The 23348-nt window shown below is 42.7% G+C and overlaps 1 protein-coding gene across 2 annotated transcripts in view; it reads right to left on the bottom strand.

Moving 5' to 3' along the window:
• Nucleotides 1-23348, bottom strand: part of SOS2 (SOS Ras/Rho guanine nucleotide exchange factor 2) — a 51231-nt gene that overhangs the window by 24364 nt on the left and 3519 nt on the right. For both annotated transcript variants that reach the window (XM_030451709.1, XM_030451710.1), the window contains exons 2-8: nucleotides 13967-14092; nucleotides 10583-10714; nucleotides 7938-8102; nucleotides 7235-7438; nucleotides 5623-5766; nucleotides 1762-1872; nucleotides 126-224 (exon numbers count right to left, since the gene is read on the bottom strand). In XM_030451709.1, coding sequence (XP_030307569.1) covers nucleotides 126-224; nucleotides 1762-1872; nucleotides 5623-5766; nucleotides 7235-7438; nucleotides 7938-8102; nucleotides 10583-10714; nucleotides 13967-14092 — 981 coding nt within the window. The remainder of the gene's footprint in view (nucleotides 1-125; nucleotides 225-1761; nucleotides 1873-5622; nucleotides 5767-7234; nucleotides 7439-7937; nucleotides 8103-10582; nucleotides 10715-13966; nucleotides 14093-23348) is intronic.

Genomic DNA, 23348 nt, shown 5'->3' with positions numbered 1-23348 from the left:
AAAAAAGTTTTCTTGTCTTTCAGCTTCCATAAGCAGTAAGTAAAATGTAACTGCCAATTAAAAAGCTCAGATTCTCCACATTCAGAAATGTTTTTAGTAGAAAACAAGAGTGTGGCTTCATTTACCTGTAGTAACTCAAAGTAGTGCAAACAATGATAGACTGGGATCAGCATGAGTCGTGGCAGGACGTATCGTACAGCTTCTTTAAACCCTTCAGCAGTAGACTGGAAAGGAAAAACAAACAGAATTACACTGAAATACAGACTGGATAAAGCCTTGAAGCTTGCTTTGAGCCAGAATTTGCTGCTGGACATACCCAGGATGTCCCTTTCTATCACCATGACTCTATGGCTACATCTAGTAGTAAGGAAGACAAAGTCTGCAAAAATATTTTTGTCTTGTGACACTTTTTGTAAGATTCAGAGGCACAGAAATGCTCTGATATCAAGCAACAGGATCTGTAAGCAGCCTCTTCCATCAGCATTTTGATGCGTTCTCACAGCTCTGCAAACACCCCTAAAGCCCACACCAGATGGTGGCACAATCTGTCTCCTTAAAACTCTAACTAGTTGGATGGTTCCTATTTTTACCAGAAGTAGCAAATCAAATGCAGAAGGTTAGAGGACCAAGTTACCCAGAAGTCATTTAATAAGCATCCTGCCAGTGACACAGAAGTGCTCAGATCACAGTCCCCAGGCACCTCTGTATTTCAGCACTGCAGAACTCAATAAATAGCATGAGTTCAAGGTGACAACACCTAAAAATAAAGCACTGTCCCTGGCCAAGCTGCAGCCCAGAAAATGCTTGACTGTCTTTTGAAGAAAGCTCTTACCCATTTCCATAACAATGTTCTACCCTGGGCTACAGTTTGCAGAATTTAAAGCAATCACTGGAATAATAAAGATCAGCCAGGACTCCCATACAATCTCAAAAAACCCTTGTCACCAGCTTCCCTCCCTTCTCTTCCCAGTTCTGTACACTGTGCTTCAGTTTACATCCACTATGCCACAGAAGTATGGAGATCTCACCAAGTACTGAACAATTTAATATTAGTACCTCCTCTCCCCTTAGGAAATGAGAATCACAAGTTTATGACTTAGAAAATGAGTTAGAAATCTTTTCCCATTCCCAATAGTTAACTAACCTACTAATTCCGGCTGTAAGGTGAGGAGAGGTTTACCAGAGGATGGCAGAATTCCCACCATCATCCCTACCAGGAGAACTATCCTACAGGAAACAAATTACTTGATCTCCTTCTTGGAAATTATGCCTCCCTCTGTTTCAGGCTTCTGGCTGCACCTCCCTGCAATTCCCAGAGACAGCTCAGAGACATCCATGGTCCAGTGCTTGGACTTCTGCCTTCACAGCTTGGAGAAGAGGTGTGAGGGAATATGCCTTGGAAAGCCCAAACCTTTATTGGCAAGAAAAGCCAGAAAGGAAGCCAGATTACCAAATTTATCTGTAGCTGGGCTTTGGGCTTTAAATTTGCTGGGGAGGTGGATAAAGTGAGAGGTGTGAGAAGTCAACCTCTATTCTTCAGTAAGAGAGACTGATTTGAGGACCCAAAAAAACCCGCAGAAAACTCATGGATTGGTCTGATCTGTGTCCAATTTTGACAAGAAGAGACAGAGTCAAAATAACCTGCACTGAAAAGAGGTCAGAATCTAGAGGGTTTCTTCCTCAGTAGAAAGTAAAGAGTTACTGACAAAATCCAAACCTGTGAAACATGAGAAGTGATTCAGTGTTTCTCATTTGCCTCACCTGAAAGTGGAGAGCAACAGCAGGTTTTGCCATTAAGTTATTAAAATGCTCTTGAAATTGTGGAGAGAGAATATCCTGGGACAAGGTTTCATATGGATCAAAGGCTTGTTCCTAAAGAAAAACAGAGAATTATATACATACATGAGGGATGCAAGATACTTCTGCTCCAGCTGGCACAATGATTCCTTTATAACAAGCTGATACACAAGTGGAGCTTTTCAGGAAAAGATCGATTGTGCAAAACAAACATTGAGTAAACCACAAACCTTTTTCACTTCCAGATTTTAAATGTGTTTTTCTCAGCATTCCTCAATCTCACCATCCTTATTACTAACACAAACTTTGTTTTACTGAAGGAGTGTGAACCAAGGAAAGTTCTTGCTTTCAGCCCATCCTTATTTCCCAAAGAATGGCAATTTATCTCCAGTTTACCAGTAAGGAAAGAAGTGCAGGTAGCCTGATACTTCAGAGGAACTTTGGAAACTGTCACAAGAAGGCATTGTTGTACACCCACTAGAAAGCTTTTCACTATGAGAACAGTTCAGACATTGGATTGATCTCCCCAGGGAAGTGGTAGATCCCCCAGCCTTTAAGATTCAGCTTGGCAAGGTGCTGGGCTGCCTCATCTAAATCGTGTTTCCACCTAGAAAGCTTGGAACAGATGATCCTTGAGGTCCCCTCCAACCTCATTGTATGATTTTATTTTTTCATGGTACATCACATAGAGATGGTCAGTCAGAAGCACTGGGCTTGAGCCAACTTTTCTGGCTTTGCTGCAAAACTGGGAAAATCTCTCACTCTGGGACAAAGCAGCTGCTCTGAAGGAGACTCAGACCAAAGTCCTCTAATGATACCAACCAAGGGTTTCAGGTGCAAAAACCATTACTCTGATTGGGGCACCTGGCAGTGATTCTGTAACATCATCTGCAGCAGGATGGGATGAAAACCTGACTGTACATGAATCTCTGCAGGAATAATTTGTGACTGCTCATAGATCACCTGCTCCCCAGCCTCTGCCCCAGTCCCTGCAGATTCACTGGGCTGAATCACTCGTGAATCACTGGGTTATCCGGTGCTGATGGCACCAAGCCCAGACAAAGAATATACCTCTTCTCACCTTAATGTTTGTCAGAATTTGAGAGTACCAGACATTCAAGTCAAGTTTTCCATTTGCAGAGGGTCCAGGGGATTCCCTACCTTACTCATGGGGTAGCTGCAATTAAACTCTTTGTGGGGAGGAGAGGCACAGAATGCACTCTCCTTTCACATGCAAACTGTAATCATCACTCCCGACTCTCCTCAAGTTCTAATCATCGCTGTCCATTCCAATTAGATTGTATCTGGGAAGGGGGACGAAAGGGAGGGGAGAAGTTTGGCACTTCAGCCCCAGCAGCTGAAGAGAAATCATTAGACACTAAGTGAACACGACTGGTTTTCTTGAGCAAAACATGATTTTACAGCCTTTTTTTGGTCTGTGTGTGTGTGTGTGTGTGTGTGTGTACTCCGTGCTTGCCCACTACCTGCAAACATAGAGTTCTTATTTTCCAGCACTCGAATTAAAGCCAGGGAACAACACCACTGCATGCACAGCTTCTCCTTGCTGTGTTAGCCAAGAAATAAAATGAAGATACACCTCTGGAGGAGCAGAAAGTCAGCCATGGGGTGTGGGTGCAGCTGGGTGCAGAGGCAGCAAGCACAGATGGGGAGATGGCAGCAGCCACCCCACTGCTCTGTGCCCCCCAGTGCAGGACACAAGGCTGGAACTGCTGCTCAAAATGTAATCTTGTACCCAAATCTACTGGGGGAACCAGACCAACACACGTATTTATTCTGTGCTGCCTCATTCCATTTTTTACTGTACTTCACAAGTGTTTCCTGTTTCTTCCACTCAAAGAGTTGTGACAGGTGTTTTGAGGTTTGGGGTTTGCTTTTTTCCAGGCACAAGATTGAAATAAAACTGCATGAGCTATCTTCTCCAAGAAACTAGCTTTTGTTTTGTTTTGTTTTATAAAAAGGGGTTTTATACTTGCAATGTTGCAAAAGTTACTGAAATACAGACATGTTCACTTGTATGCAAGTTATCTTAATGCAGAATACAGTTCTGGCTTGGTGTCTATAAACTCCTGCCCCCTCTGGTTTCCACCTTTCTTCCTTTATGGATACCTAAAACTTCTCCTATGGAAACACAAATACCAGCATAACAAATTTACAGCCTACTAATAATAACCTTGATTTATGAGCTGCCTTCTGAGGAGCACTTCAAAGGAGGAACAAAGACCCCCAGCCCCTGGTTCTGAGGTTCTCCTGCCACTAGGTAAACATCACTGAAGAAATTACCCAAACTAATCATTATAATACATTAGAAGTGTAAACATTACCACCTAGTAATTTATTTTTTTTTATCAGCATACTATTAATAAATATTCATCTCCCACTCCTATGGGTCAGGAATGAAGTTTCTGAATTCTGAAGTTCTCCACACCCAGAAAGATTCATTTCATCTTCCCCATACTTCCATATCTCAAATCCCCCACAGTATTTATGTTTGAACCTTCCAGAGAACTGATGCAGAAAAGCAGAGAAAGCAGGAAGATTGCTGCTTGCAAGAACTGTTTAATTACCCTTCCAAATAAGCTGAAGGACCTTTACAATGGAAGCACTAAGAGAACAACCCTGGCACTCAGATAGGCAGAGCAAATAAACACTTCAAGTTCCTATCTCTCTTTAATGATCCCTTCTGCAAATACTCACAGAAAAATGATCTCAACATGTGAAATCATCCAGTGAGCAGCCCGGGTTTTAAGTTTTTCCTTCAATATCAACTGAATTATGAAATTCAAATTGACTACCTCCATAAAAGATTTGAAAATTGATCCCTTCTGCATCTCCTATTTAAGCTTTTCAGCTAATGAAAATCAGGGGACATTTTCACTCCTTGAAAAGGGGCCCTTAAGAGTACAGGATGCCAAAGAGAAGCTTTTCTAATAAATTCATATATATATATATGTTTTCCAGGATTGTGTTGCACTATCTCAAATTTTAAGTCTCTACTAAATTTTAATTAAATTAAATTTAAAATTAAATTTTAATTTAGTAGAGACTTAATTTAACTTATGCTCTTCTGTACTTCTTCCAGCTTTTCAGTGCCCATTAAAAAAAAAAAAATCAACAAACCAAAAAAAACAAACAACAACCTGGTAACAAGGTTGGTGTGAGCCCCACCACATCCACATGCAGTGTCTTCCCTTTTTCCTATTGTTTAGTATCTATTTTCTAGGTCAATGTATACCACTTTTGCTACAATACTGAACAGTAAGCTGCTGTTCAGTTGCACTCCTCTTTTGATACTTCATTCCTTCCCAGAGACATTGCTTTGCAGGGAAATTTCCTTTTCCAGATGTGTAACAATGCCTTTGAATTAAAACCACATTTGATTGGCATCAGCTCACTGCCCAGATCAGCATGAGTCTCTTCTCTTACAGACCTACATCCAGCTGCAATCATACATCCTGTGATTTTTGGGTAGCCCTGGGGCTGACACCAATGCCTCCAAAAACTGAAGCACCAGATTCTTTCACTTAACAGTCCCAGGTAATTACTTTGCAACTCCACATCCCTCCAGGTCCACAGCAATTCACTGCCACCCAGAAATAAGATTTTAGTTTTGTGCTTACCTGCTTGATGTCATTTCTGTGATGGGTAGAAAACACATTTTAGCTTACCTACCAATCTGTTGAGAACTTATTAAAATGACATTTTACAACTGTGAATTTATTTGAAATATATATGAGTCATGACCAAAAGTTTAGAAAGGAAATAACCAGTTATTTTAAATAAAGAAAACTCAAGAAAACACCATACCTCTGCAAGGTCCTCAAAGCAGCTGCCAGCCAGGGGGTGAGGACTGCTTTCATCAGTCATTTCAACAGTATCCTCAATCAATCCCAAAAGCTTCACTGTCAACTCGTGAATATCTGAAATGTTGCTAAATATCACATCAATATCCTGCAGACAGAAAGCATCTCTTAGCAGTGTTCAGAAGAATTTATTTTGCTTATGTAAATATCAGGAGCATTTTTCACAAAGAGTAAATGGAGAGGAGCCAACAAAAAGCTAGGAGAAAGTTAAATTCTGAGGTCTTCCCAGCCCTGCAGACTTGCCTGGGCACATCCAGCCTTGCCCAGTTCCCATCCCAGTAAAAGCAAGCACCCCATCCTTCCTGGCTGGAGCAGCAGCAGCCCCAGTACAGGCTGTTCAGGGCTTGGGACAGACATGCCTGGTCTTTCCAGCCACAATTCACAGCTGTTATTTTCCCTTCTGGTGATTCTTGTCTCTCAGAGCACAACAGGAAGGAGGCAACTGAAAGCAGCTCCAAGGTCAGACCCTCTAAACCACAGGTAAAACTAAAGCAGATACTTGGCTACTTAACCAGAATCCTACCTGGGTACAGAGGGTTGGCAGCTTCCCTTTCCAAATTCTACTTTTAGATTTTTAAAATCCACACCCAAACTAAGCAGCCCCTTTCCTGTGACCTGCATTCTTCTTCTGCCCCCTCTGAAGCACTCATGAGAAGCCTCAACCTGACACTGCAGAGCTTGCCTGATCTCCTGCAAGTGCCAGGGCCATGGCAGCCTCTTCGTGGGAACAAGCAATCTTCAGGTTTCTCATACCTGTTCCCTTATAACAAAAGAATATTTCCTCAGCTCCAAAACATCACTACTTTCTCCTCCCATCATCTTAGTTTGAACTCTGTCCTCACATTTGCACAGTCCCTCCAATACCTCTCAGCAGCTGAGGAGCCTCCACACCCAGCTGCAATGGGAACATCTCCTGATGTTTATCTTTTGAACCTGATGGACCCCACTTGAGGTTCTCTTGGCCTGGTCCCTACTTCTCCTTCCACCCCCAGAAAGGATTCACTAATATTTCATTATTACCTATCTTACATGAGCTGTGTTTTTTACCCTCCATCACCCTGCCAACAGAATTTGCCACAGGTATAATTTCCATTAAATGCTCCAACCATTTATCAAACACAGATTCCCATCCCAGTCACTCACACACCAGAGAATCTACAGCCAGGGGCTGTTTTACTTGTGCCTTCTGCAGGTGGGGGTGCCCTGGGGTAGCCTTCAAAGGTCAATTCAAGTATTCATCTGTACATTCAGGTAGGAAACACTTCATTTTTGTGTTTATAAAGTGTCTCTACTACCTACACAACCAAAGGACTTCAGCTACTGCTGGCATCTGACAGGGAATCATGTCCACTAAGCTTCACTCTGAGAGCACTCTTCATACTATTAATGGCAATTCCTCCCCATTTTATTTCATACCCAGTCAACACTCATTAGGTACTGACATACAATAAATCAAATTTAATTTTACCACCAACAGAGTTAATGTAAAATCAATATGTTATGGCTGCTAATGGAGCAGCTGGCCTAACACATCAATAACCTATTAAAGGACTTACGTGAGGTGTGAACAATTTTCTGTTTGATAGGAAAGCTTCCCTAAAGACTTTTATTATCAGATTCAGCTCCCGCAGATATTGCCTTTCTTCTGCAATTTCGTTTCTCACGAGGTCATAGTAGTTGAGTTCCCCAGAAGAGGAGGGCTCATCTTCACAGAGAGAAACCAAACCAATGTCATCCTGATCAAACATGTCCATCAAAACCTAGCAAAGAAATTGAAACAATTACATGCAAGCCTGATCTACCCTTGGCTCCAGCTCAGCTATTCCAGCGTGTTCAGAGAAAGCCTTTCAGTTTTTAATACAATACTTTCTGTGATCACTTTCACCAGGGAGTAATATTTAAACTTTGGCAGCAGAAGGCTGGATCTGTTGCCAGAGCCATTTTCCCCTTTGTAGGTTAGTATGACCTAGAAAACAAGTTACAATTCACACAGAACTTCCAAAACAAGGCATCTTGCATAAACCTTTGACAAAACCCTCCTAATAAAGACAAAATTTAACAGAAATCTCTCATTTTTATGAGGATGAAAACTAAATGTCTTTTCTGTATTATAAAGAAGGAAGCAGCTGTCATGACAAAGTGACATCTGAATAATTCCATTCTCTCCTTCTTATCCTGCTTTTTTAAAAAAAAACTGATAAATCACCTCTAGTATCTACCTTTTGATCTGTCCAAAAAGATTATTTTAATGCTCCTTACCTTATCAGCACACATTGATACTTTAATGTCCTGCTGGGAGATCTCAAAGTGCCTGATGTTGAAAACATAGTTTCCAGCCAGTTTTAAAATGTCAGCTGAGATGTATTCTAAGACAGCCACAATATACAGAGAGACGTGGTAATCTACCTTGTAACCTAGGACCTCCTGCAAATTGGAAACAAGAGGAAAAAAAAACCTGTTTATTCCAGAAAACCATTCAAAATGAAAATTAACATGTTGAGTTTTCTGCTGAAATTCATCTTGTCTTGGGTTGATAATTCACATTAAAGTACCAGGCATGTCAAGGAACATCAAATGGAAACTTGATTAGCTGCCTCAAAGCAAGTGCCTGCAAAGACTTCCTTCTGTTTTGCTACATACTGATAGGTGAAAAGCTACAGAACTTTCAATAAAACTTTTAAAAATGACAGTCCTAAAAAACAGTGTTCCTTCAAGAAAGGGACTTCACTGGAACCACTCTAGTACCAAAATTTTAGTCTTTTATCCACATTTATTGCAGGACTCTGTCCTAAATCTGGACTCTTCAGACAAGAATGTGCTTAATTGCAATTCTCCTTGATGGAAAAACTTTCATGAAACCACAGACATGCATGCTCCACCTGTTGTATACTGTGAATATCTTACATATCTTAGAATCACAGAATCACCATGGTTGGAAAGGAGCTTCAAGATCATCGAGTCCAACCATCAGTCCTACACCCCTTTAACCACTAAAACATCTCCCAAAGTGCCACATTTCCCCATTTTCTGAAATTTTCAGTAATTAATTTTCAGTAATTAAAGTCTGAACCAAAAAAAAAGCAGGAGGAACACTGCACATTCTTCTTGTGACACATCCTCTGTGTTCTGCAGAGCACACACGTGGGGCCTCATATTTATGATAGGACCATCAGGAATAAACACAGGTATTCATGCATCTGAATAATGTAGTATTATTCTGGCCACATTTTGATGCATCTACAAAAACTTAGATTCTCTACCAATGTCCACACACATTTAAAAGCAGACTTCATAGAAAAAAGCCAGTGCAGAAAGCCAGTAAAGTCTTATTTAACACTGTTTTCTTTCTACCATCTCTTCCCTCTCATGAATCGTCACAATCTGAGACACTGCACAGAAAAACACAGAGAGTAAACCTGAAAAAGTGCTTCAATCTCTGCTTAAGCTTGAGTATTGTTTTCTCAGTGCAGCCAGAAACTCTGGTGCAACAATGCCACCACTGGGGAAAAGTGTTTTTTTAAGCTATGAAAGAAAAACAGAATCAAGAGAAAAAAGAAATGTCAAAAAAAAAAAGAGCAGTGGTTTGAGTCAGTCTGAATCTATTGACCTAGAAGAGAGTAAACACTGATTTAAAAATCAGAGTACTGTTCTAGCATTTAAAAACCAATTCTCTATGGGCTGGAACAAGGAGCTGCAAACCTGTTATATGACATGACATCTAAGATGGGAGATGGCCACTCTCCTCCCCAAAACCCACTAACAGTAAAGTCTTTTGTTACACCTTTGCAGACCCATTGATTTTAAAGCCAGGGCCTCAGTGACATTCACAGGTAAATGAAAGGACACTGATACACAGCTCAGTTGACAGTATACAAGGAACAGGATCTACTTGTTCTCTCTGCAGTTTTGGCTTCTGCAGCATTTTGAAACAAATAAAGGCATCAAAACAGTGCTGCTGAAGCAGGCATAGTATTTGGGGTTTATGTATGTTAAAAACTAGTTAGTCTTCTTTCAAAGTAGGGGAATACATCAAGATACTGATGTCTAGACCAGGCTGAATTTAGGGGGGACCTTGGAGTTTGGCTTGACAGGAAGCTGAACAGGAGCCAGCAGTGTGCCCAGGTGGCCAAGAAGGCCAATGGCATCCTGGGCTGGCTCAGGAACAGCGTGGCCAGCAGGTCCAGGGAAGGGATTCTGCCCCTGTGCTCAGCCCTGGGGAGGCCACAGCTTGAGTCCTGTGTCCAGTTCTGGGCCCCTCAGCTCAGAAAGGAGATTGAGGTGCTGGAGCAGGTCCAGAGAAGAGCAAGGAGGCTGTGAAGGGATCCAGCACAAGTGCTGTGAGGAAGGGCTGAGAGAGCTGGGGGTGTTGAGGCTGGAGAAGAGGAGGCTCAGGGGAGACCTCATCACTCTCTACAACTCCCTGAAAGGAGGTTGGAGCCAGGGGGGGGTTGGGCTCTTTTCCCAGGCAACTCTCAGCAAGACAAGAGGGCAGGGTCTCAAGTTGTGCCAGGGGAGGTTTAGGTTGGAGATGAGAAAGAATTTCTTTCTGGAGAGGGTGATCAGGCATTGGAATGGGCTGCCCAGGGAAGTAGTGGATTCTCCGTGTCTGGAGATCTTTCCAAAGAGCCTGGATGTGGCACTGAGTGCCATGGGCTGGGAACTGCAGTGGGAGTGGATCAAGGGTTGGACTTGATGATCTCTGAGGTCCCTGCCAACCCAGTCAATTCTATGATTCTGTGATTATTCATTACACACCATCCTGTTCTCCCAATGAGAGAACAACACGAGAACCCCCCCTCATTTCATATCAATTAAAGAAATGCTTTTTTTATGCTGAAGGGCAGTAATACAGCTGGGAGGGGGGTGGGTGGGAGTGGGCAGAAGCCATCAGGCTATTCAAGTACCTTTAATAAAGGATGTATTTTGTCCACAGGCAGCAGGAGAGGGTTTCTTCTCTTTCGTTTCTCTATAGCAGACTGTGCATCAGCGATCGCCCACTTGTCTATGGGGTGAGGAAATGTCTTTTGAACCCGGTCCTGTCCAAACATACAGAGTGCACTTAGATTCACCACAGTAATCAAAGTATATAAAAAAAAAAAACCAAAACAAAACACAAAACCAAAACAGCAAATTACTTCCCCTGGAGTATAGATAATTATCCTCCTCCTCAGTGTTTGCAACACGTTTTCCTAACTGTTCTTTCCTTCTTACCCAACTCTGCTTCACTCTTTTCAATAATCCCAAACAACCTCCCTTCCCCAAGCATGAACAACTCCTTCCAGCCTCCTAGAACAACTTCTGGTCTATGATCTTCACATCACAGGAGCAACAAGAAACCTCAGCTGAGACCCAGAGCCCAAAATATAAACAACATCAGGAAGCACTAAACAGTTTACAGTCTAAATGAAAAAAAATAAAATACAACAACCCAACACAAGCCAGTATTGTTCCTATTTCACAAAGGAGTCTAACTTGCCCCACATCAGACCAAGTTTATGGCAGAAAAGAAAAACCAGTGCAGCATCTTCTAACAGGCTGTGACTCATGAAAAAAGGTGACTGTGACACTTTGGACTCCACCAGCCTCACACTGGAGCATCTTCCCCACGGCGCAGTCGGTCCCAGCATCACAGCCCCCACTGCCATGGTAAACTGTAGGCAATTTCAGGGCACTTCCCTTTAAACTCACATTTCAACAGCTTCTCTAGGACCAGGAGAGGTGAGCCCACAACTGAACAAACTGCTTGGGACAGCAGTCCCACACTTCAGCAGCCCCCAGCTAAACAGGTGCCAGACCTCGGTCCCGCTTTCCATCAAGTTCTCCAGGCTTCCTGCTGCAGCCCCCATGAGTCAGGGAAATAAATGCTGAAAGAATGAGTCTACACTCAACTTTGACGACCAAGTCACTTTAGAAAAACAGATTTTTAACTTAAACAGTTGGGGGGGCAGAGGGGGAAACATCAATCACATCCCACTGCTGTGCCCTTACTCCACTTGGCATTCCTGATTTTTGCTTTGGACCTGTAGCCCAGGACACAATGAGACCTGGATGGGGGGTAACTTTCAGAGGAGAGATTTTATAGTTGAGCTGATAAAAGCTCTGAACCCTATGTCACCCTTTGATTTGCTTGCACATCTTCTGAAATTTCACAGGAGACACGAGATCTTCTTCTTAGAGGCAGCTTTTAAACATTTGCACGTGGCCATTTCAGCTTTCTGCATCAGCTGGCTGTGCCAGGTAAACATGCTGTGACCTTTCCTCTTGGACAGCAGCCCAAAGCTCTGGGCTGGCTCACCAAATGAACTTCCTTTGAGATTCCAGCAGGAGAAGGCTCGTGGGATGGAGGTAACGTGTGGCCGCTCTTCAGCTTCACGGGGCACTTCACCGGTACCACACTGGGCTTTGCTGGTTCCCAGTCTGTTCCTGGGAACAACTGGAAGGGCTTATTTTCTAAACCCTTTAGAATTTGAGATTTTAAACCTCAGTCTCTAAGTGAATACTTAAAAGGACCACGTTGTGCACAAAGAGTTCCATTAAACCTGGGTTGTTGTGTAAATATCTGGGTGATGAACTCCAGAGATCACAACTCTCATGTCCCCTCTGAACAGCCAAAGGCAGCCAAAAGCCTTCACTCATGGATGCTGGGTGCCTCCTGGTAGCACAATCACACCAACAACCCACAACACAAAACTGAATCCTACTTCAGACTGGAAGAGTCTGAATTTATGAATTTATTCTGGGGCTTGGAGCAACCTGGGCTGGTGGGAGGTGTGGGGTGGCAATGGAGGAGCTTTAAGGTCCTTCCCAACCCAAACCAGTCTGGGATTCTATGAAGGTGGTTTGCATTTGATTTAAAGTCCCTCCCAACCAAAACCATTCTATGGTGATGATGATGATTCTATGATGTATGTATTCACCTACAGAACAACATCATTTTGAGGGGCCTGTTAGCACTATTTAGACTTAGTTCTACATTTTTAAATAACTGTTATGCTGCCAAGAACAATGTTTTATCATTCACAGCTTTAAACACCAGGGATATTTTAAATAAAATTCAGGATTTTAGGTTTGCTGTGATATTCACAGCCACAGTTCAGAAAGCTGAAGGTTGTCTGCATTGTGTGCAGCTTTATATACAGTAATTTGTGAAGCACACACATACAGTGGCTTAGTTTGGAAGAGACCTTAGAGGTCATTTGCTCCATAACCAACAAAGATTACTATTTCACATGCAACACAGGGTCATTTTACTATCTCAGGACTCAGAAGCAGAAAACTATGGAGCTGGTGTGTAGAACAATCAGTGCTACCTCAGCTGTGTGCTGAAGGGGTTGTTCAGCTGGGAGTTAGAGGAAGAACATGAAATTTCTCAGCTCCATTATCTAAAGTTCAAACCCAGACTCAAGGTAGTAACAATTCTGAGAGCTACTAAGGGAGTGTTAAAGTTTGCTTTTGTTTAGTTGTACAAGAATCTTTATGCATCAGAATTACAAATACAGACATTGTAAACCAAAATTATTAATAAATTAATTAACTCAATGCTGAACAAAGGCTGACTGCTGCATCTAGTAAGGCTCTAAGACCCCTTAGGCCACTCTTTTGTAAATATATATTTGTGTTTTTTTAAATTTCCATGACACACACAGAGAACATTAGATAAGAACTTCATTTTGGTTTTGGCTGAAAACCCTAGACTTATAGATTGATGTAAAATTAATATTCTACACAACAACAAAGGGTCACAGCTCCATGATTTTTTCCCTGTAGACTCTCTACTGAAGCACACTCCATTAGAGCCCTTGTTTTGTAACTGGTGACACCAAACCAGACAGCTGCAATAATACAAGTGCCTCAGTGAGTTCAATAAAGTTCCAGGAATATACAACTTTACTCCCTCAGTTGCACAACCCAGGCCTAACAACAGAAACCTTCCATTCAAAGATTTACTTTTTTTTTCCTGTATATTGCTGTCAAAGAGTAGGAAAACTTGCAACATCCTTACATTTTTAAGTCCAAGGAAGATTCAAGCAGTAGAAAATCCTGCAAAGTATTTTGCATTTATAGAAATCATGCTGAAAGAAAAAACTCCTACTGCTTCTATTCTAAAGGAATATAGTATATATTATATAGGAATATAGTATAGGAAAATGAGTTTCCTATTAAGTTTGCTTTGTGTCTCAACACTATACAATCTTTTAGCTCTTCAGAGTCACCTTTCTTTAACCTGAACTTCTCAAAGTATGATAGTCACCCTCATGATTCTTGGTTTTCAGGGATTTCAGTCTTACCTCTACATCCTGGACAGTCCGTGGCTGAGCAATGCATAGTTTGTTTAGCAGCTGGAGGATTAACTCTTCAATATAATAGAGGGAATCTTCTTTTGCTGAAAGGTTTGGGTGAACCTGTTGCTGAACCTGTCCAAAAAGAATTGAAATAATTAGGGTTTCATTTCTATTTTCCTCATTTAAAGCTGTATTGAAGGAAGAATTGGAAAAAAAGCAGAGTACATCTGTAGGGCTGCTAATTTTTACATTTTTAGTAATTTCCCATAAGTCTGCCCATGGAGTTAAGATGGCAATTCCTACACCTGCAAGTTGGTGCCTCTACTCAATTAAAAAATAAGTGTTCAGCCTTTATGGGGAAATTTCAAGGCAGATTTCTGCCAAGGAGGCAGTGAAAACAATCAGTGGGTAATTCTGCAATTACTCACCCACAGAATGAGTAACATGCTGTTAAGTTACTAAACCTACTAATGAGTAGTGGGTGACTGGGAAGAGAGAAGGAGCATGGACATACTAGAGGAAAAAACTCAGGGACACCAGGGTAGGAGCACTAATGAGTCTGGCAGGGAACTGAATTCATGTGCTGTTAAAACCTCTGGCAATAAAATCCACAGCCACGACACTGGAGGAGAGCTGGAACAACTCTTATGGGATGCCTCGGAACCAGGAAACTCTCTAGGACATGAAATCCTCTCTGAGGCATGAGAAAGAGATGGGGACTACAACAGAGAGAGAGAGACCTAAGGAAAAGTGTAAGTCAAAATACAGGAGTGTCAAGACTAGGAAATGCACTGTGAGAAAAGCTGGTTTCTGTCCATGTGAGCAGGACAGTGGGTTTTATCCTTCTTCCTGGAGTTCTGTCACAACTTTCCTTTCCAAGGCTAAGCCAGACCAGATAACCTCAAACAGGCAATCTCAGCATGTCCCCACACACACTAAAGGGCCACAACTCATTTGCTGTGGTCTAACATGGCTGTTTTCCTACTAAAAATCCCCCCAAACCAAACAATAACCTCACCTTAAAAATAAAAAGTACTGTAGTTAGTCCCTATATGCAGTTTTCCCTGGCAGCTTCTCAATCAGGGACGTGCTGACTAGATCTTAAACTATAGCCAAAAGACTCATAAGTTCTATAATCCAGGGAAATTCCCTGCTCTCCCCATACAAATGATATGTTAATCACCTCCCAAAAAGTGATCTTACATACCTACATTGGCATTCTGTAGGTGGTTTCAGACACCAGGCAGAGGGATCAGTAGTTTCAGTAACATCTTTGGGACATTTTCTGATCCTCTGAGATGCAGGTGGTGGCTCCTTTCCCCAAAGCCAACTCCGGTGACTCTACAAACCCTGGAGGAGCTCTGAGGGCTTCCTCCAAATTAGTATCTAATAATTTCACAGCAATACCTTGGAGGCTTTCAGTTTGCAGCCCTGAAGGCTTCTGCAAGTCGTGCAAAACCAGGACCCACAAGGAAGTCAGGTGTCTGGCCAAGCTTCCTCCCCTGCCTGCCACAGAGGACAGTGGGCAGAGCTGCCTGGGAGCTGGAGCCACCACAAGGAACCACTGCTCCACCTCCCTCTATGCCACAGCTTGAAAAAAATGGGGGGAACAGGACTGTGCCACACCTCTAGGTGAGAGGAAGAGCCAGGAGGACCAAGAGGTAAGGAGAAAATGTGAAGATCCATGGAAGGGACCACCAGGAGGGGCTGCTGCTTAAACATCCTGGATGCAGAGATGATGATGACCTGGATGGAGAAGTCTTACCAAGAGTCTACCAACACCTCCCAGAGAGGTGAGCACAGCCAAGGAGCACACATTCAGTGCCAATCTGAATGCCTCAGGGGAGTGGGAAGGGGGACACAGGCTGAAAATGTGAAAATATAGACTGGTGCTGATTCTATTTGAGTTGATAAAGTATTATTACACAGCAGTGGTGAAGAGCTACTGCCAGCCACGGGGCTCCTAAAATACCCCTGCAGAGACACTGTCCTGGGCACCAACTCACCTCCAGTTCTTCATTCTGCACTGGCACTCTCCTCAAAAAGCATGGGTGAAGAAACACTTTAAGAAGGCAGTTGGGCACTAAGAGAGAAGGGAATACACAATCTGCTTCTAAATTTAAGCTAACTTTGCTATGGAGTTTTGTGCAGCCCTGTGAGGACCATCCTGTCTTCTGTACCTCCAACAGGAATCTCTGCCTGCTCCCTGTAACTGCTGCACAGCTGATGTGTACACACAGGCTGCTGGAAGAAACAAACAAACAAAACCTCAAGAAAAAAAAATATCAAAACCACTCCTTGAGAACAGTCTACTTCAGAGTGCAGGTTTTCAACAATAGCCAGTGAATTCCACGTTCTTCCTGAACGTGAGTTCAATTCCCAAAACAATGGGAAACCAGGAAGCACCGAGTTAAGATCTCACCACACATCTCTCAGAGCACTACTACAGCAAAAAGCACTACCCAGATAGCTAGGGAAGAAGATTAAAAATTCTATTTTTCCTCCCCAGTGAATCCTTTGCGATGCTGCCCAGAAAGGACAAGCCCAGGAGCTGCGAGAAGATGAGGAAGAGATGATGAGGAGCTCCCATTTACCATCTCGGATCACTGCCACTCTCCTCCTCTCCCTGGATTTTAACACTGAGGTTGCTGCCACACAGAAAATGAGTTCACTTGTAGCTGACTTCAGCTCCCAGGTCTAAAACCTCATGTCACACCTTCCCCAGGTTCCTCAAGAGCACCTGGACATCTAACAAGGCTGAGGAGAAGCTGGGGAGCAGACAGCCCTCTTCCAACACCCCCAGAGAATCTCAGCCCTCTTCCAACACCCCCAAGAGAATCTCAGCCTCAAGACTATGAACACATAAAGGACTGGAGACAATTTGGTTTGGGAAGGAGCAAAATCAACATCAAAGCCCAACATTTCTTGGTTGAGCCAACTCTTCCCAAAAGAGTTGGAACTGAGCTTCCATTTAAAATGACAGAAGCTCAGAAAGGTCCCAGGGAGGACCCATGGACTTTAAGAGAAGCTCTTTTGACATAGATTCAGTGACTGAGAAAAAACAAATTGCATTTGACTGTTTTTCACAACAAAACAAAAAGATAGTTGTAAAAGCCATGCGCAGGCTGATCAAATCAGAGGCCAGTGTATCAAGGAGAGAACACATACTCCTCAGTTATTTACCTAATCCCTGACTGAAAGGGGTGGAAAAGCAAGGAGGGACTGATAAAAACTATGGAACAAAGCAGGAGGAATTACTGAGGACTGGTTTCTCACAGAAGGTATATTCACTGCTTTCAGGTTCAGACTGAAATACCTGAGCAAGTTGTATTGGCTGGCATGGAATAAAACACCATAGGTAACACAGGTCTTAGTTTTGATTTGACATGTAACCTTTTCCTTTAAGGAGCAAATTATTTAAACCTACAATGTTTTGCAATAACCAGCAAAAAAAGCTCTGCTGCAAGAACTCTGAGCAGAAAGTATCAAGAGAAACCAGATTTTTTTACCTTTTTATCTCTGACACAACCCAAGCAGAGTGCCTGAAATCATTAAGATTAGGATCAGCATGACAAACTATTTTTTTCCTGTGTCATTCACACAGGATTATTTCTTAAGAACTGTTGCAAGGAACAGAAATGAAGTAAGAGGTCTGAGTCCTGTCAGCATGGCACTTAGAGATGGCCTTGGGGCCTTTCTGGGGGACATGCAGCTATTTTAGATGGGAGATCCTGAATTGCTCCATCCCTTGCTCCTCTTCTTTACTTCTCCCTGCTGTTCCACTCCTCCAGCATGTGTATATTTGATAAAAATCCCGTGATGGCTTCACTGGGGTGGCTCCTTCCTATGGCTGTAGCCTTCAGCAGAATTGGCAGGGTTCTCAGAAAGCTCAACTGCATCTGTCCAAGCTCAAGAGAAGACTGAAAAAATGGAGATCCCTACTCAGGTCTTTTCCAACAGGCAGATCCTGCAACACACCACAAAAGCTTCTGGGGAAAGCAGGCAGCTGCAGAGATGAAGTCAAGCTCAAAATTCCTTCTCAGTGAGATTTTAATAGTCCTTACAGGCCCCTGGGAAGAAGGCTGTTAACACAAGATTTTTCAAGGAGATAAACAGCATTAGGACTGGAAACAAACAGATCTTAATTTTTAGAACTGAATGGCCAGAGGGATGAGCTTTATGACAAAAAGAGGACATAAATACTTGAGTCAAAACTGCAAGGAACTTCTTTTTAGCCCTAATTAATGAGGCAAATCAGCTCTCTGGCTATACTGGCAAAACATATTGCCATGTAATACATGTATTTTGGGATTAAAAACACATTCAGAAAGCTCCAGTTGTTCCACAAAATGTTAGGGCTTGGAAGGGACCTTGAGAGATCATGGAGTCCAACCCCTAAGTCCACAGCGAGGGCATGGGCAAAATGAGAGCTAATTAAAAAAAAAACAAAAAACAAAGAAAACCCCCAAACCCATGACATGCAAATCAAGTCTTTAGACAGCAGGTACCATCACAAAGAAATTCATATTCCTGAAAGACAACAGCATCCCACCTCTCTACTCATATTCCACACAACTATCTTTTCAGGAAACAGAACTCCTAAATTATTGAAGATTTAAGAAAAAGAAGTTTCTAACTTAAAAAAGCCACCACAAAATCTGTTGGTATAATAATGTAACATGTTTAAGCTTAATGAACAAAAATAGGAGTTTAATAAATTGTATTAAACTTGCCAACTGCAACTGAGATTACTCACTCTCCTTTTCCCACAGCAACTGATCTCTACTTAGAAATTATATGTATTTTACTTGTCCCATATAAACACAGTTATGGATCAGCACAAGTAAAACTTTGCAAGGCTGTCTGTATACTTGAGGAACAAAGCATACAGATTTGGGAGCAAGAAAAACAATTAGAATAAAAAAGTTAAATATTTACCATCACGGGATGGTTACAGTCTTGCCAATACTCCTATTTATTTGCTCTGTTTTCAAAGTGATGAGAATACATCACTGACAAATGCTCCAGAGGCATTTTTAGTCCCTTATCTGGATGATGGTCCCGAGGAAGAGGGGAACAAGTTGTAGTAACTCAAAGGTCTGTCATCTTCTTAATTCACTGAAAAGTGACAGCATCTGTGTTCCAAATTTGAAAGCACAATTACAGGCATTTAGAAAGATCCACAAAGATTTAAAAACTTGAAGAGATATCCTGAATAAAAATGCACTGCCAACTTTTCAAAACTAACAGCAATGATTACCAACCCTGTAGCCAGTACAGCAATTTTTAAAGGGCCCTTAGCAGTTGGTTCATGAATTGTAAATCAAATGCAGACCAATACAGAATCCAAGACTGGTTTGGGTTGGAAGGGACCTTAAAGCTCCTCCATTCCCACCTCCTGCCATGCCCAGGGACACCTCCCACCAGCCCAGGTTGCTCCAAGCCCCATCCAACCTGGGCTGAGACACTGCCAGGGATGGGGCAGCCACAGCTTCTCTGGGAAACCTGGCACAGGGGCTCAGCACCCTCACACCAAACTATTTCTCCCTCCCATCTCCTCTCCATCTCCCCTCTTCCAGCTGGAAACCCTTTCCCCTCATCCCATCCGTCCCTGCCCTTGTCCCCAGTCCCTCCCCAGCTTTCCTGGAGCCCCTTCAAGCACTGGAAGGTGCTCTAAGGTCTCCCCATTGCAGCCTTCTCTTCTCCAGCCTCAACACCCCCAACTCTCTCAGCCTGGCTCCAGAGCTGCTCCAGCCCTCAGACCATCACTTCATCTCCCATGCTCCACTTCTGCTGCCTCTGCTCTCACCTACGTTTCATATTGTTTCTCACATTTTCACAGCTTTGGCTTTTCTACCTTGGCTTTGTGTCTTTTCAACCACACAAAATCTCCCTTCTCCAGCTGTGTCTTTTTAAAAGACATTTCAGTTTCTCCTTCACTACATGTTTGTATTTACACAAACGTGTATTTTAATCTGAAAAGCAGATGGAAAATTAAGCATTTGGATTTTATCCAGCCAGACAAAATACCGTGTTTAAACCCAAACCCTGAATGAGCTAAGCACAGCCTCTGCCCTGCACTACAGAAGGAAAATACCACCAGGAGATGTGCTGATTGCTCTGCACACATTTTACTTAAGAGGAAACATCGTTCAGCCCTTCCAGGCATCACCTCCCCGAGCCAACAGGTGCTCAGGACTCCAAATCCAACCCTGGCAGGTTCCCTGTTCCCAGCTCTTAACCTCACACCCTTCCCAAGAAGAACCACACACTTGGGTAGACTGAATTATTCACACAGAGCAGTAATTTTTCATCCAGGTTTAAAAATGAGAATTATTACATGAGCAACAGAGGCCAGCAGAGCTTGGAGCTTGGAGACTGGGTTTTAAGTGAACAGATGCAGAGTAAATGGTGAGAAGCAAAGGTGCATTCCTCTAAAAGGAAAAAAAAACCCACATCTTAAATTTGGATACAGTGAAGACTTCCAGAGTAATTTCTTTGTGAACCAGAGAGTCACCAGAATTTTATTTAAAAAGCAGGGGAAGTGTCAGGGGATACAGAGCCCACAAGCATGGGGAAGAGATGTCCTGGGCATGTTTTTTCACATGACAAACCCACTGAACTTCAGGAAGGGCAGCACACAGCTCATCTGAACAGCCTGGCAGAGAGGGAATTGGTGAGGTAATTATAAAAGCAAATAACAGACTCAACAGCTTCTCCGAGGAGATTAGATAATGTTTGTGCTGTGCAGAGAGGGTGAGAGGGGTAAAAAAACAGGGAGAGCAGGAGAGGTGCTGGAGAGGAGACAAAGAAACCCTGGGAGAAGTGAGGTGAGATGTGGGAGATGAGGGAAGAGCATCAGGTGCTGCTCGGGACAGACAGGGTGAGATGACAGCCAAGAGGTCCATTTGGTTCTTCTTCCTGTGACTCCACAGCCTGGCAAGTCTTTAAACCAACACAAATGCTAATTTCCATGTTCTGTCTTAACCATGTAGATAGGGAGCTTTTCTGCTGCTGTCCCTACTGCTACCATTAACCAGAGCTCAGATTTAAACCCACCTTCATTTCACTCCCCTATTACCATTTACCAACTGCAGATTCCAGTGACAACATTTCAGAAAGACAATGTAACAGCTAGGGGAAAAAAATGGCAGGAAAAAATAGGATTAAAGTTAAAAGATCAGACTCTTTAGTTCCAAATCTTATTTATTAGAGTGAATATTTATGCAAAACCCAAATAAATCCAACAACAAGCCAGTCTGCTTACTTATCAGGGACTAAAACCAACTAATAACTAATGATACCCAAGCATTACTTGGAATAAAAAAAGGTCTGGAGGAAATGGACTATTGGAATACAGAAGGCTTGGTAGTGTCCACAGGGATTTGCTGCTCCTTCCCTAAACTCCAGCCACCTCACACTTGTGAGCAGAGTGGTATGAGGAAAGAACTGGATCTGTGCTCCAAACCTGCATGGGTCTGTGTACTTCACAGGTAATTATCACCAGCACATCCCTTCTCTGCCATTCTCCCAAGCTGAATGTCACAGAGGAATTTATGCTTGCAGGAACATATGCAAAGGCTTCAGAGCTCAAACAAATGAAATCTGTTAAGAAACCAAATGACTTAACAGATTTCAAACCTAAATATAATTGTTATTTTCAAACATCACAACAACCAACTTTACAGTTGAAATTACAATGCATTAAATTACAGCACAGGCTAAGGAAATCAGCATGCATTGAATAATGATCTCTTGTAATGCCCCTAAAATGCATTCAGTAATTCTGACCCAAGGGGGGCTGACCCTGTGATGGAAAACATGCAGGTGACCTGCCCTTGGGAGAGGAAAGGGAAGGGAAGGGGAAGGGAAGTCCCTGCACTGCCCCTCACCACAATCTGACACAAGAGCTGTCTCATTACACCCTAACTCCCACGTGTTTGGAAAGACAGAGAAGCACTGAATCAATGTCCACTTCAAAAACATCCTCAGAATGGTGTTTTTCATTTCTGTCTGCAACATTTCCTAAAAATAAACCCTTTGGTCATGCTCTAGAAAGCAGTCTGGAGCAAGAGTGGAATTGCTTTAGAAAATGCAAATAGTGCCATGATTACACCTAGGTGTGAATATTGACTGTTTGACAGTCTCTATTTGTAGGTAAAGGAGAAAACCAAAACACCACCTAGGAGATGCTTGAGAATTTCACTTAGAAAAATCAAAGAACAAGACAACTGACTGCATGGCTTTTGTTTAGATAAATACATTTTCAATTTGCCAGTGGATTTGTAAGAGCATGCACAAATGATGATGCATGCTGAGGACACACCAGAGGATTTTAGGGCAAATAAATCCATACATTTATGTGTATATATATGGATCTCCAACAACACACTGTGCACTACTTTCAAAAACACATACTAGTTCTGTGGAGTCATTTTGAAATTTTGAAAACCTGCTCCTAAGAACTGGGACTGAGGTTCAGTGCAGGTGGTGGTACAAGACATTCAGCATTAATGACATTTTTAGTTACAACTGAAAAAAAGCTTTTATGTCCAGTACATTAAAACTGGGACTTCCAGTGGGTTGGCAGCAGTTATAGTTACAGTTAGTGATAGTTATAGTTATTGATACTCAAGTGCTATCACTAAGATTCACACTTGTTTTTTTTACAGGTATTGGTAGATTGATAGATATGAAATCAAAGCATCAATATCAACCTGCAATACTACTTGAGTTCTGGGAAGTTTTATCAGGAAGAAAGTTGACAGTCAGCAGAAACAAGCTTTGGCACAGGATCTGTGCTAGGAAACCCAGTTACAAAACCAAAATGCCAGCTTTTAGAAACAGATTTCATAATTTCAGATTTTTCCCCACAAAGGCCAGGAACAGCTCAAAACCAAGCCAAACAAACAAACACCTGGAGAACTGAGAAAGGTGGAGGGAGCAAACTCCCCACCAGCACTTTGCCCCCCAGCAGACACCCACCCCAGGAGAAAATCCCCCTCCAAAAAATCCTGGCTCCACTGGAGAGGGATCTGGCTGGCTGGGGAGGGGGGAGCAGAGGAGCCCCTTACTCACAGCCCTCTGGAACAGCAGTGTCCATCAACCACCAGCTCTGGTGATGTTTCCAGTCTCTACATCCTGAGGATTCAACCCCAAGCCAGCCAGGCTCCACTGGAGAGGGATCTGGCTGGCTGGGGAGGGGGGAGCAGAGGAGCCCCTTACTCACAGCCCTCTGGAACAGCAGTGTCCATCAACCACCAGCTCTGGTGATGTTTCCAGTCTCTACATCCTGAGGATTCAACCCCAAGCCAGCCAGGCATTCCAAACGCATGTGATTCCTGCTGGAACAGCTGCCTGCATGCTTCCAGAATTATTCAAAGAGACA

Source organism: Calypte anna, chromosome 5A (genome assembly GCF_003957555.1).
Source record: "Calypte anna isolate BGI_N300 chromosome 5A, bCalAnn1_v1.p, whole genome shotgun sequence".
Lineage (NCBI taxonomy): Eukaryota > Metazoa > Chordata > Aves > Apodiformes > Trochilidae > Calypte > Calypte anna.
Note: the sequence above shows the minus strand (reverse complement) of the source record. Positions and strands in the feature narration are given on the sequence as shown.